This window comes from Tuber melanosporum, assembly GCF_000151645.1.
Source record: "Tuber melanosporum whole genome shotgun sequence assembly, scaffold_118, strain Mel28".
Classification (NCBI taxonomy): Eukaryota; Fungi; Ascomycota; class Pezizomycetes; order Pezizales; family Tuberaceae; genus Tuber; species Tuber melanosporum.
In genome coordinates, this window is record NW_003298775.1 from 215,238 (window position 1) to 235,394 (window position 20,157).

A 20,157-nucleotide genomic window follows, 5' to 3' on the forward strand; every position below is an offset into this window, starting at 1 on the left:
AGCCCTTGTTACCCCCCTCCGTTGTCGTGCTCTGTTCGACTCACCGAATCCATGTACTGTACCGTACCCTCGTAGATGACGTCAAGTGCACCAGCCCGTCTGGCTTAATCCGCGCATTTCATATACAGTAACCGTACGCACCGTACTAGTTACAGTACTGTACAGTGCCCGACACTGGACAATCCGTGCAGCCGTAACACCCACAGCCCAGTACAAGCAAACACAACCTGCCCACACCCAGCACAAACATTTATCAATATGTGCTTACCCGCCTTGTGGGCTACCCTCCACCACCACCACCCTTGCCACTCACCGCCAACAAATAGCCCAACCCCCCCCCCCCCACACACACATCCCCTCTGCAAACGCCGAAAGCTAATGTCAACCCAGTCCCAATCGACCACGACCGCAATCCTCCTCTCCATCTTCCTGACCATCGCGGTTGTGGCGGGAATCCTAATAGCTTGGTATCATGGTTTCTTCTGTTTCACCTCACGCCGTGAGTGGCAGGAAAGAAGGGCACCCACTCGGGAGTGGGGAGTTCGGGGGACTTGGAAGTCGGCGGGAGAGCGTGATAATGGGTGGGATGCGGGGAGGGGAAGAGGGTATGGGGGTGGGGGTGGGAGACTTACGGGAGTTGCAAGGCCGGGAAGGGTGTATTCCCCGGGTGGGAGGGGCTTGTGGAGGGGAAGTTATTGAGTATGTGGAGGCTGTTTGTTGGTGAGATGGGAAGTGGGCATCGTCATGGGATATCACTCGCTTTTATGCGCGCCCGATGGGTGAGCTTTTAGAGGGTGCAGTCAGAAGGGGGCAGAGATGTGCGCATGTGTATAGTGAGAGGGCTAGTCTCTTGCTATCTTAGGAACCAAGTGTTGTTGGGATTGCATCTTTCGGGGTCGAATTTCCTGGTTTTGAGTGCGCCACTATCTAGGGAACAGTTCTCAGCTCACGGCAGGTCAAACTTCACTCAAACCAGACCTATATCGCGATCTTGATAGAAAAAACTGATTGCTCCGTTTTGGAGTACTTTCGCACAAGAACACCCTTTGCAAAACCAATACACCTGTGGCCAATATGTATCAAATCTCAAACTCATTGTGACCCCCATTATGCGCACCCACAACCAATTACTTCTTCAATCCCAGATCCTCAAAGAAAGCATCACTGTTAGGCTCTCTGCCCAAGAATTCCTTCAAAGTCTCCATCTCATCGCGGCTCCCACCCTTCTCCAACACAGTGTGCCTGTACCGCCTTCCTTGCTCGCCGTCCATGGGCGCCTTCTTGAACGCGGTATAGAACATGTCTGTGGAGAAGACCTGTGACCAGAGGTAACCATAGTATCCAGCGTCGTAACCGCCCATAAGATGGCCGAAGGTGGCTTCTCCGTGGCCGAAATCCTATCCCTTGTTAGCAATAGTCAGTCAATAACCTAGAGTGTTAAGGAGCATACATCTCCAACACCATTTGGTGGGTCTAAAAGCGCGATCTCAGTTCTCAGCCTGTTGTATCGCACCGAAGGCTCAGCCTTGACCGCGTCACCGTGATTCTTATAAGAGTGCATCTCCATATCGAAGAATGCAAAATGCAACTGTCTAAGATTGAACAGCGCATCATTCACGTGCTTGGTGTTAATAATTGTCTTGACCATGTCCTGTGGAATCTTCTCTCCAGTCTTATAGTGAGATGATAGTGAAGTGAGTTCGGATTGGGTCCAGCACCAGTTCTCCAGCATTTGGGAAGGAGCTTCAACAAAGTCACGGACGACGTTGGTGCCATGGAAGCGAGAGTAATATGTGATGGACACGAGGTCATGGATACCGTGACCAAGTTCGTGGAATAGAGTAACCTTTAACTATTAGTCTTAACCACAACAGTTACTGAACAAGACTACCATACCACTTCCTCATGTTTTAATAGCGATGGCTTGGTTGCAGTGGGCTTGGAAAAGTTGCACACAAGAGCTGTTGCCGGATAGTGACGTTCTCCCTTCTTCCCGGTAAATCCCTAATAAGCCATTAGTATGGACAACCATCACTTGAAGCTGCGAGCCCCACCGGTTGAAGATTAAAATTAGCAGCATGGCCGTACTTCCCTTCACGGGGGTGAAGGTCCAGATACAACCACCCAACAAACGTTTGCTCACTGCCGTCCTTTGGCTTCTCGTTATAAACACGGAATTGCTTGCAGTCCTCGTGCCAAGTATTCTTTGTCTCATCAGTAACCTCCACAAACTCCAACCCAAAGAGCAACTCAAAGATCTTCATCATTCCTTGGATGGTATGGTCGAGAGGGAAGTATTCGGCAATCTTTTGTGCGTCAAGCTTGTATTCCTTCTCGAGAAGTAGACGATCATAGTATCTAAACAGACATTAACACAAACCGGTCGCGAGAGGCTCTCTGAACACACCTATGATCCCACAAGTAGTAATGACCATCATTTGTGATTTTCTTGTCCTTGGTATCTGCCGCCTTCAACTGCTTCAAGCGACTCTTCTCCTTTTCTCCACCAGGTGCCAATTTCTTTCTCAAGTCTGTCAGAAAAGCAAGAACCCTTTCAGGATTTTTGGCCATCTTCGGTTGCAAAATAAACTCGGCATGGTTCTTAAATCCCAATAGCCTAGCCTTCTCATCTCTAAGCTCAATGGCCTTCTTGAACAACTTGCTGTTCTCATTGCACTTGTTTTCATTACCGAGAAATACCTTCTTCCTTGTCTCGGTGTTGATGGCGTACTTCATAGTGGGAAATAGATCAGGGTACTTGAAGGTCAGGCGTAGCTTTCCCTTGTTGTCCGTGTTGGGTTCGCCCTTGGAGAGCCCAGATAAGACATCCTCTGGAACACCTGCAAGCTCCTCGGGAGTAAACCAAATACCGCCATTCTCTTCATTCAGACGCTTGGAGAAATCGATTCCCAGAATAGACAATTCCTTCTTAATCTCTTTGAACCGAGCCCTCTCCTTCTCGGCTAGTCCAAGGCCGTTTCTAACATAACTTTCGTAAACCTTTTCGAGAAAACGAGAAGATTCTGCGTCAACATCAACAGCTTTCGACTGTGGTGACTTGTTGATGGCCGAAACTAATTTGTAAATATCCTCTCTCATGGAAGATTCGATTCCGAAATCCTAATGGTTGTCGTCAGCACCCCCATCACGCAAAACAAAGCATTGTGAAGCGGTACTCACGTCGAGTAATCTCTCCGCCTCGCTACTGGCATCCCTCAACCCTTTATTAGTACTAACATACTGATAAAAGCCTAGAATGGCAGTGTCAAGCCCCATCTCGTTCTCATCCTCGGCGAGTGGTTTGAGAACATTCTGAAAGTTGGCAGTCTCCGGTGTAACGTCCTTGGCAATATTATCCTGAAGCTGTCGAGATGTAGCGATGAGCCTGTTGGTCACCTCGATAACCGATTCTGGGGTATGGGTAAACTCTGGAGCCGGCGGAGGCTTCGGGTACCCGGTGGTCATACTGGTAGTAGTGAGTGGCCTCGTGGAGGGTTTTGGGATTCTGTGCTGTTTAGGGAATAATCGTAGGATTGCGGCGAGTCGATTGACAGGAGCCAGGGTGAAGCAAACGAGGAGAAAGAGAAGCAAGGAAAGTAGGAGCCTTTTAACCGATGCCAGGGCGGGCAATGGAAGGAGGGGAAGGGGAAGCGGGGTGAAAGTGTGGGGTAATAGAATTTGGTTGGTGGAGGTTTGTTTGCGTCTTGATGGGGGGGCTCTGGTCAATTGTTGTGTGGATTACCGCGAGATGAACGAGCCTGCTCCTCATCCTCCGACCGATTGTGAGGCTCATCTGAGCGGTCATCTGAGCGGAACAGCCCGCGTAATCCCCACCGATACTCTCAAAATGAAGGAAAAAAGAAACGAACAAGCAAAAAATTATCCAATACAAATATTTGGAAGTGCGTGAAGATGGAGCAGTCATCTGGAATTTAAAGGTCATCTATCCCTTTATTCACCACTGGTCCCCTTGCTTGGTCCGCTACCCGCGTCCCCGCGGCGTCGGCTACGAATTTCGCACAAAAAGGCCGGCCAAGCAAGTTGATCTCTAAATATCCCACTCCGGATCCCATTGAGGGCCATTCTTCGGAGGGATGATCAACTACCAGTACTGGCATAGCGTTTTGTCCGTCGGTTCTGTTTTTTTTTGACATTTTGGCATATCCTTGATTTTGGTATGTCGATGTAGTCTTGGCTCCTTACATAGAATTGGAGACCGAGTGATATTTTGATGAGACGCTGGGTAAATTAACTTAACTGTCATCGGAGACAGGGTGGTATATGATAGTCTATCTTGACCCTCAAGTGCCTTGCTTCACATAATTCTGGAAGGAGATTGCTTGTCATACCACTATTTATCGCTTTGTCCCCTTCCAGCTTGGAGTTGCCCAGACAAAACTCATACCAAACACATGTTAAGGCCGAGTCGGCGATACGGGGATAGATAAATAATATTGGATATCATACCAAACACAACCGTCTCTACTCTCGTTGCCTCCGCCCTCGATCAGAGCACAATTCCAGCTGCCTCAACCGGGACTCTCTGAGTGTGTAATATTCGTCCTTAAACCTCTGATTCCTGAATAGTGCAACAATATTACATGACACAGGGCTTCCCTTGTTACCATCGTCTCTATAGATTGCTCAAACTCACGAGTAGTTTCCTAGATATGGGGTCACTCGCACGAGGTGCCTGAAGTGTTCGCTCACGATCTGCAGGGTGAATGGGTATTTTTGTACATATTCATGCTCGCTTGTTACTGTACAATGTGGTAGTCTTGCGGGATAAAGATGGGACTCCTAGCACACTACCAAGTTATATCAGTCAATATGTTTCCTATTCTGGAAATAGTAAAGGGTTTAGTTGAGGTGGATGGTAGAGATTATGCTAGCTGTTCCTTCAGGAACCTTGTCCATCATTATCAATTGATGCCACTAGTCGGAGAATCTTGAAGCTTGTCTCCATCTCTATCTCTAGCGACAAGACACACGGCTGCTTTCATATTTGGAACGCTTGCTCTAACTCCAATCACCGAGAGGCCTGTTGGGGCTGGAGCTCGCCTGATTAACTATTGCCCACACTGTATATCAAATATCCTGCGTATATTTGGCAACTCGTGGTATAAAACCGAGAAATGGGTAAGAGACGACAATTAAAAAAAGAGCGGAGAGCATTTATCACATGGTTGGTCTATCTATCAATCAGATCACCATTAACAAAAGATAATGAAAAAACCACATCACCACCTGGCCTTCAGCACAAACCTCAAACAACAAATTACTGCTCTCCATCCCTCTCGGCAGCCAACCTCTCCTCTAGGGTCGCAATACTCCTCCCACCCCTCCACTCCAGCATATTCCCCAACACCCAATCCATCATCAATAGCTCCCGATGCCTCTCCGCCATCTCACTTCCGACAATCCTGTGAACAATTACATCCCTCAACTTTTCCAACACTTTCCTAGTCTTCCCAAGGTCCTTGGTGACCTTCCCCCTCAACCACTCATTCCTCCGCTTGACACCCTCGTCCGTCAGTTCCCGCGTGGCGTTGATCAGATCGGATATCTGCGGGAATATCAACTCTGGGAAGACCATTGTTATTTTCGTGATTAGAAATGTCATAGTGCGGTATTGGCTGGCAGGGGTTTCGGTGTCTGGAGCGGAGAAGGATGTGAGTATCTCGGTTACGTGTGCGGGTGTCGTCATGTGTTTTAGGAGGGGAGTGAAGGCTTTGCGTGTTAGCGTGTAGTAGTAGGCTAGTTCGAGGTCGGGAATTGGAATGGGGGAGGGGTCGAGGCGATCGTGGGTTACTATCAGCGGTGGATAGTGGGTGAAGTGGATGGAGGTGAAGTGGTCACGTCTAGTAACCATTTTTGTTCTTTAGTTGGGTTGGTCGGTATGCGTTGATGTTTTTTTCCCTGCGACTTGAGCTGAGCTGGTTGGTGGACTGGGCTGGAAGATGTGGTAGTTTTCGTAGCATTTATTTTACATCATGAAGGTTCTTGAAAGTAGATATTTTGGTGCTTGAATATCCGGATTTCGAGTGGCCGAGGTGAGGGTCAATCTTCCTGAGGAGTTGAAAATCTGAGTGCTTGAAACAGCATAATTGGTGGATATTTCCCCTGCCCTGTGCTTACCGGTATTTCAAGAGTTGCGAGATATTTAGTAGTGAAACCTTGTTCTTCCTAGTCTAGTCAGCGGTGCAAATTTGGGGGATGAGAACTGAGTGTTTGGAAGTGCCTCGCCCAAAATCAAGATAGCTGTCCAACAAGAAGTGTACAGTATCATGCACATCTGCGCGTAAAGTCCTCGCTGATGGGGGTTACTGTGGCGAGGTTTCGTTTACAGTGAAAGCACGAGTATATCATTATCTGCATGTGCTGGTACCGTAAAAACTCAAATAGAAGAAACATGTGCTTTGGAGTAGTTTTAAAGTTAGTCATGCCAAGAAGCTAGGATAATCACATCAATACAAATTATGAAGTATGAGACATATAAATTCTAAACATAAATGTTTCTTTTTTTTCAGTCAGTATCACCGATGATATATTCTCCATCAAGTTCATCATGTTCAACCTCCAACTCTGGAGCTTGATCTTGTTCCTCCTCTCCATTCTCATCCTCCTCAACCATCCCACCAGCCACCATTGCCCCATCTGCCCAGTCCTTGATCCTATCAACAAACAGGGAAGTGTCAAGACCCTTGATGGAGATTTTGGAATCTGGACTTCCATCTATAGGGAGTGAGAGGCCAACTGCTGTGAATGTCCGTTCAACAACATGGGTCTGGTTCGTTGTGAACCTTTCCCAAGCCTCACTGACAGCCCAGGTACAAAGAACCCTTCTCCTCCCCACCATACTTCCCTGCAGTCGACCTCTCTCCGCTAAGACCCGCTCTTCCTCAACCTCTATCTTGTCAACCTTTTCTTCCAGAACCTCCTATGAGTAAAGAAGAGTTAATAACAGTATTGATGAGTAACCCCTTCTCTTTAATTTTCATATAAAGTATTAGCGATACTAACCTTTAAAATATCTTTATAGGGCCGATTGATAGATATGTCGAGGGGCTGAACCATGCTGGTACAGCCCCCTGGTATCACACTTAAGATGATATCGTGGACTTGTATGGTATTCAAAACTTCATCAGTTTTGTGACCACCAAACATGTCGAGGGCCATGAGAGTTGGCTGGCTAATGAGTATAGGTATAACCTGCTCATCAAGCCATTCAACAATTTTTGCTAAATTAGCATAGGCTTTAGGCTTGAACTTGACCACAACCCGGGGGTCATATAGTGCCTTATCAGCCACAATTGTTGGCCCTACCCCCAAATCACGAAAAAATACAAGAGGTTTGACCCAAGGGACTGCATTAGTGAAGATGGTAAGTTGAATTGTTGCCTGTCTTTTTTTCCAACCAGACTGCTGACTTCCTTGTACCTAAATTGTTTTCTTGTCCTGCTGATTATAGGTTCGACCGCTAAGGTATTCAAATGGTAGGAGAGTTTGGTCCAAATTACAGATATTACTCAATCTGTAACGACTAACCTCCCCAGGGGTATCGGGAAGGGTAGATGGATTGCGTGGTAGTAGTGGTGAGTTTCTCCGATTAAACTTCGTCCAGTTTACTAATGCTTTAATATAATCGATAGGTAGCTGACTGGCCTTATTAGTTATTACACATAGAGTAATCTTGTGCCAAGATAAAAAACCCTGAAACCACCCATTTGAAAAGCGAAATTGGCTAACCATTGTATTGGAATAGGTTTCGGTATATAAACATTTCGCATTCTGGTGAAACCAACTCCGTCGTACAACCTTTCCTTCTGCTCAACGTTGGCGAAAATATTCATATAATTTTCGCTCCATATCGACCCATTTCCTTCTCCTTCCTCTCCCCTCTATTTTATGAAAACTTGCTGATGTCTCTAAATAGCTACCAGCCTTTTCCTCCTGCTGCCATCTTCCAAGATTCCCAAACGAGATCTTAAATTGTTCAGCCACCTCCCACATAGTAGGCTTTCGAAACTTGCTAGGTCCACAGGGAATCGAAGCTATTTGCTGCCAAGACAGGACTCGCAGCTTGTAGTTGATGGTATAGGACTTGTGGCAGTTCCGTACTTTCTGAGGAGCTGTCTGAGGTCTTTTGCTCACTAGCTACTGCTTTGGTCCTTGCTTTTGTCGCTATGGGGTATAAAAGGTGCTGGCTGGAAGCTCTGGAAACATAACTGTAATCTTAGAACGGGCGCTACCTTTACTTCGCTAGTTTTGGCGCACCATTTCGTTTATTATCGTATTTGAGTAGTTGATTTAGGAAGTATGCTGCTTGTAATTTATTACAATGTAGAAGTAGTTCAGTATTTTCTTTGTTTATATTATTATTTATTTACATTTTTTATGACTTCCATGATATTTATTAATCTTATTGGGTATTAACAATATCATGACTCTGATAGTGATGAGTTGAGGTGTAACGATCCCTACTTGGATAGTTAGTTCTTGGCGACGGGGAATGATAATTCTCTTCTTCTGTTTCTTTCGTTAGTCTTATGATAGCACTAGGCCTCTGCCTACGTTACCGATAGTACAAAGCCCTTGTCTTCTATCGGGAATGCCTATCGTAAGCTTTCTCTAACTCTTCTTCGTGAAGAGCTCTCCTTGGTGTAACGATAATATTGCAATATGGAGTTATAAAAGTTTTAAGTCAGGTGACCAAGGAAGATTGCAATTATAACTACCTTCACTGATACAACCTGCAGATAAAACTAATCATTTTCTCAATGATGAAGACAATTGGAACCAACTCAGTTCAACTTGAGAACTAGTCCATAAGTCTAAAGACTCTAACAATCGACTAATTCTTATTGGGAATAGCAAGATCCCTAGTTAACTATATCACAATTACCGAAGAGTATGTGGTGATTTTTAGGATCTCTAGGTGTTCGCACCTTTGAAGAATACTTGATGTTGCGACATATAACTAGAGAGGTACATAGTTGCATAATAGATAGATGTAGTCCGCGAACACTCAGATACAGAAAATAAATATCGAAGTACCTCTAAAGATTTTAGATATCATCAAGCAATGGAGGAGAGACCTTAACAATGTAATATTGTCTTCAAGATTCTACTCTACCTTACCTACTTTACTTTCCTCTTGGTAGTCATAAACAAAACGAGTACATTTTGAGTCTTCCTAAACAATCTCTAACTACAGAAATGAATTTTAGTTGGCCTAGACAATTCTGAAGTCTATCAGATTGTCTCTGCCTAATACTTGTGGATATAGCTTGCGCATATGATTTATAATTTACATATGACCTTGTTATAAGGTTATAGGTTTTGCATATATGACTACTTGGGGTCATATGACTTGTTTATTACATTATGATTAGTTTATGAGTTTTATACATGACCTTGCTATGAGGTCATGGGTGTTACACATGTGACCACTTTGGTCATATGACTAGTTTGTTATGATTTGGTTTCATGCATGTAACCACTTGAGGTCATATGACTTGGGGTGGGAAGAGTACTATATAAGGAGGCAGGTACGGCTGAGGAGGATAGGCTCTTCACACTTTGTTCTAAGTACTTTTCCTTTTTCTTTTACCCTGTATCGGAATGTGAAGGTTCGGTGTCGATCCAATCAGAGCCCTTGATTTCTATCTTATGATAGGCTTCAAGTCTTTAACTTTGGTTACCATTCAGGAGTATCGTTATTATACCTCCTACATTTACTAGAAGTTCTTTCTTCCTTTTACTTACTCTTTCAGTTGTTCGTCTACGTCACCTCCTCACAATTGCAATGGCTAAGTGAGCCTCTGCCCCATCTGCCATGTCTGCTTTACGTTTGCTGGTGGTTCTGTCTCGTGCCATTGAGAAGAACTTCGCCCTTGAGGCCGAAGTCTCTCGCCTTCTGTAACCGGTACAGGTACTCGGTTATTGGTTTTGTTTTATGTTTTGTTTTAAGTATCGCTTTGATACTTGGTTTTGTTTTATGTTTTGTTTTAAGTATTGCTTTGATACTTGGTTTGTTTTAAGTATCGTTTGATACTTGGTTTTGTTTTATGTTTTGTTTTAAGTATCGCTTTGATACTTGGTTTGTTTTAAGTATCGTTTGATACTTGGTTTTGTTTTATGTTTTGTTTTAAGTATCGCTTTGATACTTGGTTTGTTTTAAGTATCGTTTGATACTTGGTTTTGTTTTATGTTTTGTTTTAAGTATCGCTTTGATACTTAAGGAGTTTTACTAAAGATGTCACGAACGTGGCTTAGCGAGGAAAGGGTTTTTCACGTGACACATGGTTATGAGTCACAGGTATGTTATTGTTTCACGCATATGACCTATTCGGGTTATATGATTAGTTATGTGTGGGATTTGTGATGCTTTCGCACATGGCTCAAGTATGAGTCATGGGACGTGCGCCTGACGAGTATGCCTTACGAGTGTGCCTTACGGGTAAGCCTTGCGCATATGATTTATGTTTCGCACATGACCTCATTATGATGTCATGGGTTTTGTGCATATGACTCAGTCGAGTCATATGACTTGGTTATTGCATTATGATTGGTTTATGAGTTTGGCACATAATCTCGCTAGGAGATCATGGGTTTTGAGCATGTGATCACTTTGGTCACATGACTAGTTTGTTGTGATTTAGTTTCGCACATGTGACCACTTTAGGTCACATGACTAAAGGCGGGAAGAACACTATATAAGGAGGCTGATGCGGCCAAGGAAGATAGGTTCTTCACGCTTTGTTCTAAGTACTTGTCCTACTTATTACTTTAATGAATATAAAATACCTTTACGATCTTTATCCTTATTGCAACGTTATCGTTACGCCAAGGAAGGCGTTTTACGAAGAAGAGTTAGAAAAAGCTTACGATAGGCGTTCCCGATAGAAGACAAAGGTCTTGTACTATCGGTAACGTAGGCAGAGACCTAGAGCTATTGTAGGACAAAGAAAGAAGGAGATAGAACCGATAAGTATCGTTCCCCATCGCCAAAGAACTAACTATACAGAGAGGGATCGTTACATTACAAAGCGTCACCTAGTACGACACCAAACGATACAAGACGGCCTCCTTCAACCCAGACAGGGAAGGAGATATTGACATCGACGATCAAAATCTTAATCTAGGAGGATTTAGCGACGCCTTAGATCACGTCTCAGCAGAACTCTTGAGAGCAGCAAGCCCAGTAACCCCAGAGAAAGGATCACCAGTCAATAGCTTTCCTGCTGGAACTCCATGACCTGAGAGAATGTCGGGATCGGCAGTACCTGGGCCACCGGCCCCCGCCGCTCCAGCACCAGGAACCAGTATACTTGGAATGAGTGAAAATCAGTTTCAGGCATTTCTCGCAGCCATACGGAATACAGGGCAAGGAAATGTCAAACGACCAAAAGCAAAAGGGCCCGACACTTACGAAGGAGCCGAAGATATGCTACGAATATTCTTAGCATAATGCGAGGGATATTTTGCTGTTAAGGGATATGGAGATCAACACGACGAAATCAAGATTCCATATGTGGAATCCCTGCTCAGAGGACTCGCAGGGCAATGGATCATGCCTTTCCAGGATGGAAGGAAGCAGAGGGAATGGGTCATATACGAAGAGTTCAAGGCGATACTCTTTGAACAATTTGGAGACCTCAATGCCAAAGAAACAGTAAGACGAAAGCTAGAAAAACTCCAACAAGGAAAACAAACATTCTCAGCATATTGGAACGAATGTCGACTATTGGAATACGAGGCCGAGTTTGATGATGCAACTCTCTATATCATCCTCCTGAGAAACTGCAGTGAGAGACTCCGAGAGGCATGGGGAATCTCTGACCTGCGCTATATGACAGCCGAACGATTTGCAAGACGGGCAATCGACAAAGAAAGCAAATTAAACATGGTTCGGAGCAACTCGGAAAACACTATAGCACATAGAGGGGTCCAATCATCTAGGAATGTGGATGGGACCTTCAAACCGCAAGCACCTTGAGAGGAAAGTCGAACATTACCACCAGGCGAACCAATGGAGTTAGACAAGTCAAGGGCGGGGCCTGCCCTGAATCTGTCTAAGGAAGAGTACGCCAGAAGGATGAATGGGAAACTATGTCTGATGTAACCGGTACGGGTACTCGGTTATTGGTTTGTTTTAAGTATCGTTTTGATACTTGGTTTTGTTTTATGTTTTGTTTTAAGTATCGCTTTGATACCTGGTTTGTTTTAAGTATCGTTTTGATACTTGGTTTTGTTTTATGTTTTGTTTTAAGTATCGCTTTGATACTTAAGGAGTTTTACCAAAGAGTATCAATTGATACCTTTGATTAGTTTCGTTCATGCTAGACATGAACAGATTTGTGTATTTAAAGACCGCCTGTTTCTACGATAGAAAAGGCAGACTTCGACAGACAGTATTTCAATATACTTGGTTGAACGGTTACTTCTTCGTTCCTCAGTACACCCACGGAGCCTCCTTTAGTTCTTAGCTCTCGCCTCCTCTCTGGAAGAGCAGGTCATCTATCAACTATCGTATCTTTTATCGTTAACGTGATTAGCACCCTGCGAACACGTTACACCTGAGGTGTGGAAAAGCAGGGCATCGGATACGAGAATGCAGAAGCCGACCAGACAAGGGATACCAAGGAAACAGAGCTGCTGGAAATAATCGTTTCCAAAATCAAAGAAGAAGTAACATCCACGAAATGATAGCAGAGGATTCATCGGCGGAAAACGAAGAGGGTCCCCAGTAAACGGTAGTTTGGGAGACCCAAGATGTGGACCTGGAAAATCCATCAAATTAGCGAACTACTACACGGCACTACACACGCAAAGAGGAGAAGAAAATAGAGATCATGTGATGATCAAAATGAAGATATACAACAGAGAAAGCGAAGAAACAACAATATATGCAATGCTCGACTTGGGGGCCACTGAAGACTTCATCGACAAAGAAATATGCGACAAATACGGCCTCCACACTAAACAAGTGAAGAAAGCAAGACAGGTCTACTTAGCAGATGGAAAACCAAGAACTATGGATCCTATAACCCATACGGCGACAGTATCCATGGACATTGACAGCCATAGGGAAAAGGCAACCTTTCAAGTGGCAGATCTGAAGAACCATGAGATAGTCCTATGGATGCCATGGTTACGGAAGCATAATCCGACGATTGATTGGAAAGAGAATAAGATGACCTTTACAAGCGAATTATGTGCGACACGATGTCTCAACAGTTCACCTGTGGTCTACTCAATACCGATACGGGAAGCGGAGGAAGAAACTTTACATGCAAAGTTTGCCGAGATGCGGCAAGACAAGAGGGTCCGGATACAAAGACTGGACCCAGAGGCAAAAGTGCCCACTAAGGGTTCCAAAGGGGCAGCAGGACACGACCTATATGCCAACGAAGGAATCAAGATATCGGCCAATGGGTAGGCAACGATAGCGACGGGAATAGCAATTGGACTCCCAGAAGGCACCTATGGATGAATAGTACACCACAGTGGTCTGGCAGTCAAACACCGACTCATGACCATGGCAGGGGTGATCGACGTCGACTATACCGTGAAATCAAAGTGGTCCTGGCCAATCTAGCTCCAGAGAACTACCAAGTCCAGAAAGGCGATCGAATCGCACAGTTGATAATCAAAAAAATCAACAAAGAGGATCTGCATGAAGTAAATCAACTGGAAGAAACCATAAGAGGAAATAAGGGATTTGGAAGTACGGACCAAAACCAGCGAGATACAACAAAAAGAGTTGAGATCAAAGAGATCACAGCACAAGCCTTTGGACGATATTATCGAAGAGGAGATACAACAGGAATTCTCAAATGGACATACGAAGACAAAAAAACGGGAAAGACAAAAGAGATTCCCTATAAGAAGTTATACCCCCTAGGGGCAGCAGAGCTCGAAGAACTTAGGAAGTACATAGAGCAAAACATAAAGAGAGGATGGATCCGAGACTCTTTCGCGTCAGGAGGATCTCCAATACTATTCGTCAAAAAGAAAGACGGAAAAATGAGACTATGCGTGGACTACCGAGCCCTCAATTCGGTTACCAAGAAGGACCGATATCCACTACCCTTGATTGGGGAAGCACTGGACAGACTACGATCAGCAAAATACTTCACCAAACTCGACATCAAAGATGCATACCACAACATACACATCAAGGCAGGAGACGAATGGAAGACTACATTTGTCACAAGATACGGAATGTTCGAATACTCGGTTATGCCCTTCGGGCTAACCAACGCACCGGCTTCATTCCAGAGATGGATCAACAAGGTACTTAATAAGTACCTCGACATATGTTGCATCATATACTTGAACGATGTACTCATATACTCGGAAAACATACAACAACACCAAAAAGATATCAGCCATATCATGGCGGCAATACAAGGATCAGGAATGAAGATCAAACCAACAAAATGCGAATTCCACAAGGAAGAAACAGAATACCTTGGATTTATTATCAATCGAAGTAGGGTCAAGGTCGACCCTGTTAAAACAGCAGCCATATGGGATTGGGCCAAACCAAACAACAAAACAGATGTCCAATGCTTTATGGGATTCTGTAACTTTTATCGAAGGTTCATAGAGGGGTTTAGCAGACTTGCAAAGCCACTCTATAACCTAACGAAAAAAGACAAGAAATGGGAATGGGGAGAAACGGAACAAAAAGCATATGATGCAATACGAACGCATCTAACATCGGCACCCATATTGGTCCATTTCAACCTAAACCGAAGGACAATGATTGAAACGGACGCCTCAAAATATGTATGCTCAGGCATACTATCGCAACAATGTGACGATGGAAAATGGAGGCCAGTATCCTATCGATCCAAAACAATAACCCCCGCAGAGTGCAACTACGATGTTGCAAACAAAGAACTATTAGCAATAGTTCAAGCATTGAAAGAATGGAGAAGATACGTTTCGAACAATGACCATCCAGTCCGAGTTCTAACCGACTACAAGAACCTGGTGCCGTTCATGACTACGAAAGAACTGAACGACCGCCAGATAAGATGGATGGAACACCTTAGCAAATACAACTTCAAAATCGAATACCGACCAGGCAAAGAAAGTGGAAAGCCAGATGCTCTCACAAGGATTGCAAGCGACAAACCACAAACGATAGAAGACAAAAGGATCAAACAAAAAACATGGACCCTATTACCAAAAACCTACTTCGAGGCAATGGAGGTTATCCAATTCACATCAAAGGAAGAAAGAGGAATCGAGGCCGCAAACAAGAAAGACAAAACAATCCAGGCAATATGAGAAGCCTTAGAAGGAGGAAAAAAGGAGATGAAAGGAATTGCACTGGGGTTATGCCAATGGAAGGACGGAAATATATGGTACGATGGAAAACAGTGGATCCGGGAAGAAGAAGAGATAAGGACAGACATCATACGACAACACCACGATATCCGAATGGCAGAATACAGAGGGACGGCTAAAACCACAGAATTCATCACGAGGTCATTCTATTGGCCAGGACTGCGCGAAGATGTCAAACGATATGTCAAAAACTGTGACATATGCCAGAGGATGAAAACGGCTAAACACGCACCATATGGATTACTAAAATCAAACCAAGTCCCCAAACAACCATGGGAAACAATTACTATGGATTTCATCACGGACCTACCAACATCGGAAAATTGCGATAGCATCTTGGTCATGGTGGATCGCCTGACCAAAATGAGTCATTTCATTCCGGTTAGAAAACACATCAATACGAGAGATTTTATACAAACATTCTTCCGAGAGGTCTTTCGACTTCACGGCCTCCCAAAGAATATCATTACCGATCGAGGAACACTATTCACATCGGGACTATGGAAGAAAGTAACTGGAGAAATGGGGATACAAAACAGAATAAGTACAGCGTTTGTAACATTTTCGCAAGGTGCTATTCACGTTATCGGTAAAGAATACGATAGTTGGCAGGTGGCCTGCTCTTCCAGAGAGGAGGCGAGAGCTGAGAACTAAAGGAGGCTTCGAGGGTGTACTGAGAAACAAAGAGGTAACCGTTCAACCAAGTATATTGAAATACTGTCTGTCGAAGTCTGCCTTTTCTATCATAGAAACAGGCGGTCTTTAAATACACAAATCTGTTCATATCTAGCATGAACGAAACTAATCAAAGGTATCAATTTGATACTCTTTGGTAAAACTCCTTAAGTATCAAAGCGATACTTAAAACAAAACATAAAGCAAAACCAAGTATCAAACGATACTTAAAACAAACCAAGTATCAAAGCGATACTTAAAACAAAACATAAAACAAAACCAAGTATCAAACGATACTTAAAACAAACCAAGTATCAAGGTGATACTTAAAACAAAACATAAAACAAAACCAATAACCGAGTACCCGTACCGGTTACAGCATTCCACCTACAAACAGATGGACAAACGGAACGGGTAAATGTGATACTCGAACAATATTTAAGGGCCTATGTCAATTATCAACAAGATGATTGGTACAAGCTGTTATCTATGGCCGAGTTTGCATACAACAATGGAAAGCAAGAAACAATTAGCACGACATCCTTCTTCGTAAATTACGGACAACATCTACAAAGTCAGACCACATATCATACGATTAATGATGTGATACCGGATAAAACCGATAGGGGAAACTACACGAAACATTACAATACGAAATGAGTCAAGCACAACAACGACAGAAGGAACAATACGATAAGCACCGAAGACCAGATCTGAACATACGACCAGGAGATAGAGTATGGCTAATACCACGCAATATTCATACAACGCGACCATCAAAGAAATTGGACTACAAGAAAATAGGACCATTCCGGATACTGGAAAAAGTGGGCAGCCGAGCTTATAAACTCGACCTTTCCCCCTCAATGCGAATACACAATACATGCCACATCTCACTCCTCGAACTACACAACGACAATATGTTTCCTTCACAAACACTTATTCCTCCCCCTCCAATCGAACTCGACGGAGAACCAGAATATGAGCTCGACGAAATAGTTGATTCACGCTTCTTCCACGGTCACCTCCAATACCGAGCCAAGTGGACAGGATATTCTCCTGAACATGATAAAACTTGGTACTTCGCATACAACTTCGAAAACACACAAGATGCCATCTCAACCTTCCACTAGCGATACCCAGGCAAGCCCGGCCTACGTGACGATCACGTTCAACCAAGGCAAAGAAGAGGGAAAGACTCCCGCGCCCTTGCAACAACACGAGGGCTGGGGCGATAGCCCCCCTCCAAACCACACCCACCAGCCCCGAATAGTCATTCATGGGGCCAACCGACGAAGAACTCAAGGAAAGGGAAAGACAAGCACAGCATAACGCCATGTCATGGACGGTATGCTATGATGACGGTTGCCAAACACACTTTGGCGACAAGGAAGGCTCGGGATGGTTCCCGAGGGAATGCTGAAAGTGTGGCCCACGCCCAGAGCATGCCCTGAAGCATTGGCAACAATGCTTCAGAAATGGGTACAGGATGCACAGGGCACAAAGAATATCTGCGGGATTCTACCCGCAGAAGGATGGAAGCCGAAAAGAGTTGGAAGGAGAAGATGCCAGAAAGGTATGGGCCGCGAGGATGTGGTCCAAGGAGGGAGGGGCCCAAAACTCCTCGGCAGACATGGAACCGGATGTCAGGAGCCTACACAGGCAGATCCGGGGACTCCGAGAACAACTGGGCCAAGCCGAGGCCACAATTTCGGCAAACGACAAAACAAAACTCGCGGAGCTTAGACAGCTGAACGACAATCAGCGGCAGACGATCGAGATGGCGAATCTGACTCTGGAATCGGTAAGGGTCAGATGGAGGACGGCAGACGAAAAGTTCCACAAGCTGAGAAGGACCATGCACTCGGCAGGATGGGAACTATTGAAACTGGGAGAAAAAGCCTGATGGGACTTAGGCTTAGGGGGAGGGGAGCTAATGTCACGAACGTGGCTTAGCGATGAAAGGGTTTTTCACGTGACACATGGTTATGAGTCACAGGTATGTTATTGTTTCATGCATATGACCTATTCGGGTTATATGATTAGTTATGTGTGGGATTTGTGATGCTTTTGCATATGGCTCAAGTATGAGTCATGGGACGTGCGCCTGATGAGTATGCCTTACGAGTGTGCCTTACGGGTAAGCCTTGCGCATATGATTTATGTTTCACACATGACCTCATTATGATGTCATGGGTTTCGTGCATATGACTCAGTTGAGTCATATGACTTAGTTATTGCGTTATGATTGGTTTATAAGTTTCACACATAATCTCGCTAGGAGATCATGGGTTTTGAGCATGTGATCACTTTGGTCACATGACTAGTTTGTTGTGATTTAGTTTCGCACATGTGACCACTTTAGGTCACATGACTAAAGGCGGGAAGAACACTATATAAAGAGGCCGATGCGGCAGAGGAAGATAGGTTCTTCACGCTTTGTTCTAAGTACTTTTCCTACTTATTACTTTAACGAATATAAAATACCTTTACGATCTTTATCCTTATTGTAACGTTATCGTTACGCCAAGGAAGGCACTTTACGAAGAAGAGTTAATGAAAGCTTACGATAGGCGTTCCCGATAGAAGACAAAGGTCTTGTACTATCGGTAACGTAGGCAGAGACCTAGAGCTATTGTAGGACAAAGAAAGAAGGAGACAGAACCGATAAGTATCGTTCCCCGTCACCAAGAACTAACTATACAGAGAGGGATCGTTACAAAAGAGTATTAATTGATACCTTTGATTAGTTTCGTTCATGCTTGATATGAACAGATTTGTGTATTTAAAGACCGCCTGTTTCTGTGATAGAAAAGGCACACTTCGACAGACAGTATTTCAATATACTTGGTTGAACGGTTACTTCTTTGTTCCTCAGTACACCCTCGAAGCCTCCTTTAGTTCTCAGCTCTTGCCTCCTCACTGGAAGAGCAGGCCACCTGCCAACTATCGTATCTATTATCGTTAACGTGATTAGCACCTTGCGAACCCATTACACCTTCAGTATCACATCTCTGTTCTCTCTTGGTGACTTCATTGCGCTGAGAAGAAAACATCTACCTTGTTGGCTTTCCTAACCTCTAAACGCAATACTATTGGCAGTTTGATCATGATTTTACTGGCTGAAGGTTCTACGGTTATCACCTCTTTGCCTGTCTACTTGGTTACTTCGGTTACTATGGTGGTCTCGGTTGGGTGGGGTGGGCTAGACCCTGTGAATTCTCATAGTTCAGCGGAGGAGCTCCCGTGGGGGAATGTTATACTGGTGGTTATCTTAGCTCCTCCTGCAGCTTTGGTTGTGGGTAGCGGTGTAGGTAGACCAGTTTCTGATTTATTGGGTCCAGTTGAGGTGCTTGCTCCTGGTGTAGGTAGGGTGGGTCCCAGTATGGTGACACCAGCTGTGGTAGTATCACCCCCTTTGGGAGGGCGGGTACCTGAGTCCTCAGTGGCTGAGCCCATGGCTGGTCAGGGTAACACCTTTGGTTGCATCTTCTCTGTGGTGGTAAGTGGTGATGAGGGTGGCCTGTCCACCCCTGTTACTAGACCTGCACCTGGGGGTGGGAAGAGGATGAAGAACAAGAAGTGTCGGGTCAAGTAGGACCAGAACTCACTTGTGCCTCTTGTCTCTGACTCAGAAGAGTCATTGCCTTCGCCAGTTTGCTATTGCAAACTGGCTGCTATGGAGTCTATGGCAGGTTTACCACCAGTGGAGGGAGCTGAGTAGCTTGAGAAGGATTTAAGTTCTTAGATGTGTATAGCCAGGTGTTGATAGCTTGAGGACCATGTTATCCTGGCTGCTTCCACCGAGGTTTTTAGATTGCGCAGCTACTGTTGTGCCCCCTGAACTTTCTACGATAGTTCGTACCCCCTTGAATAGAGAGTCCTCGACCTGTAAGTCAGCTCTCCCTTGGGTTTACCCCTTTGGTGGTTGAGTGTTTCTTTTGTTTAGGGATGGGGGTAGGTACCAGGTTGGTTGGTGGTGTATCTCAGGATCCTCAAGTGGAAGCACTCAGCAGGGTTTCTATTGTGGAGGAGGTTATCGTCAGGTCACATTCATGTGGCGATAGTGGAACTTTTGTATTTTGTACAGGTAACTTTGCTGGTAGGTAGGCTGGG

The 20,157-nt window shown here is 44.6% G+C and overlaps 1 protein-coding gene; it reads right to left on the reverse strand.

Annotated features, from left to right (window-relative positions):
- Nucleotides 1–995: 995 nt before the first annotated feature.
- On the reverse strand, nucleotides 996–3,720 carry GSTUM_00001775001 (uncharacterized protein). XM_002835793.2 has 6 exons: nucleotides 3,181–3,720; nucleotides 2,408–3,120; nucleotides 2,055–2,358; nucleotides 1,897–2,004; nucleotides 1,451–1,846; nucleotides 996–1,397 (listed from the first exon to the last, which is right to left on the reverse strand). The coding sequence occupies exons 1-6, from the start codon at nucleotides 3,463–3,465 to the stop codon at nucleotides 1,128–1,130; spliced, it is 2,076 nt and encodes a 691-aa protein (XP_002835839.1). The 5' UTR covers nucleotides 3,466–3,720; the 3' UTR covers nucleotides 996–1,127.
- Nucleotides 3,721–20,157: the final 16,437 nt, after the last annotated feature.

Excerpts from the sequence above, each read along its gene's own strand:
- GSTUM_00001775001 (XM_002835793.2), bottom strand. The coding sequence starts at position 3,465 with ATGACCACCGGGTACCCGAAGCCTCCGCCGGCTCCAGAGTTTACCCAT. Across the intron at positions 2,005-2,054 it reads CTAATTTTAATCTTCAACCG|GGATTTACCGGGAAGAAGGG; the intron begins GTGGGGCTCGCA and ends ATGGCTTATTAG. Across the intron at positions 1,398-1,450 it reads CACCAAATGGTGTTGGAGAT|GATTTCGGCCACGGAGAAGC; the intron begins GTATGCTCCTTA and ends AACAAGGGATAG.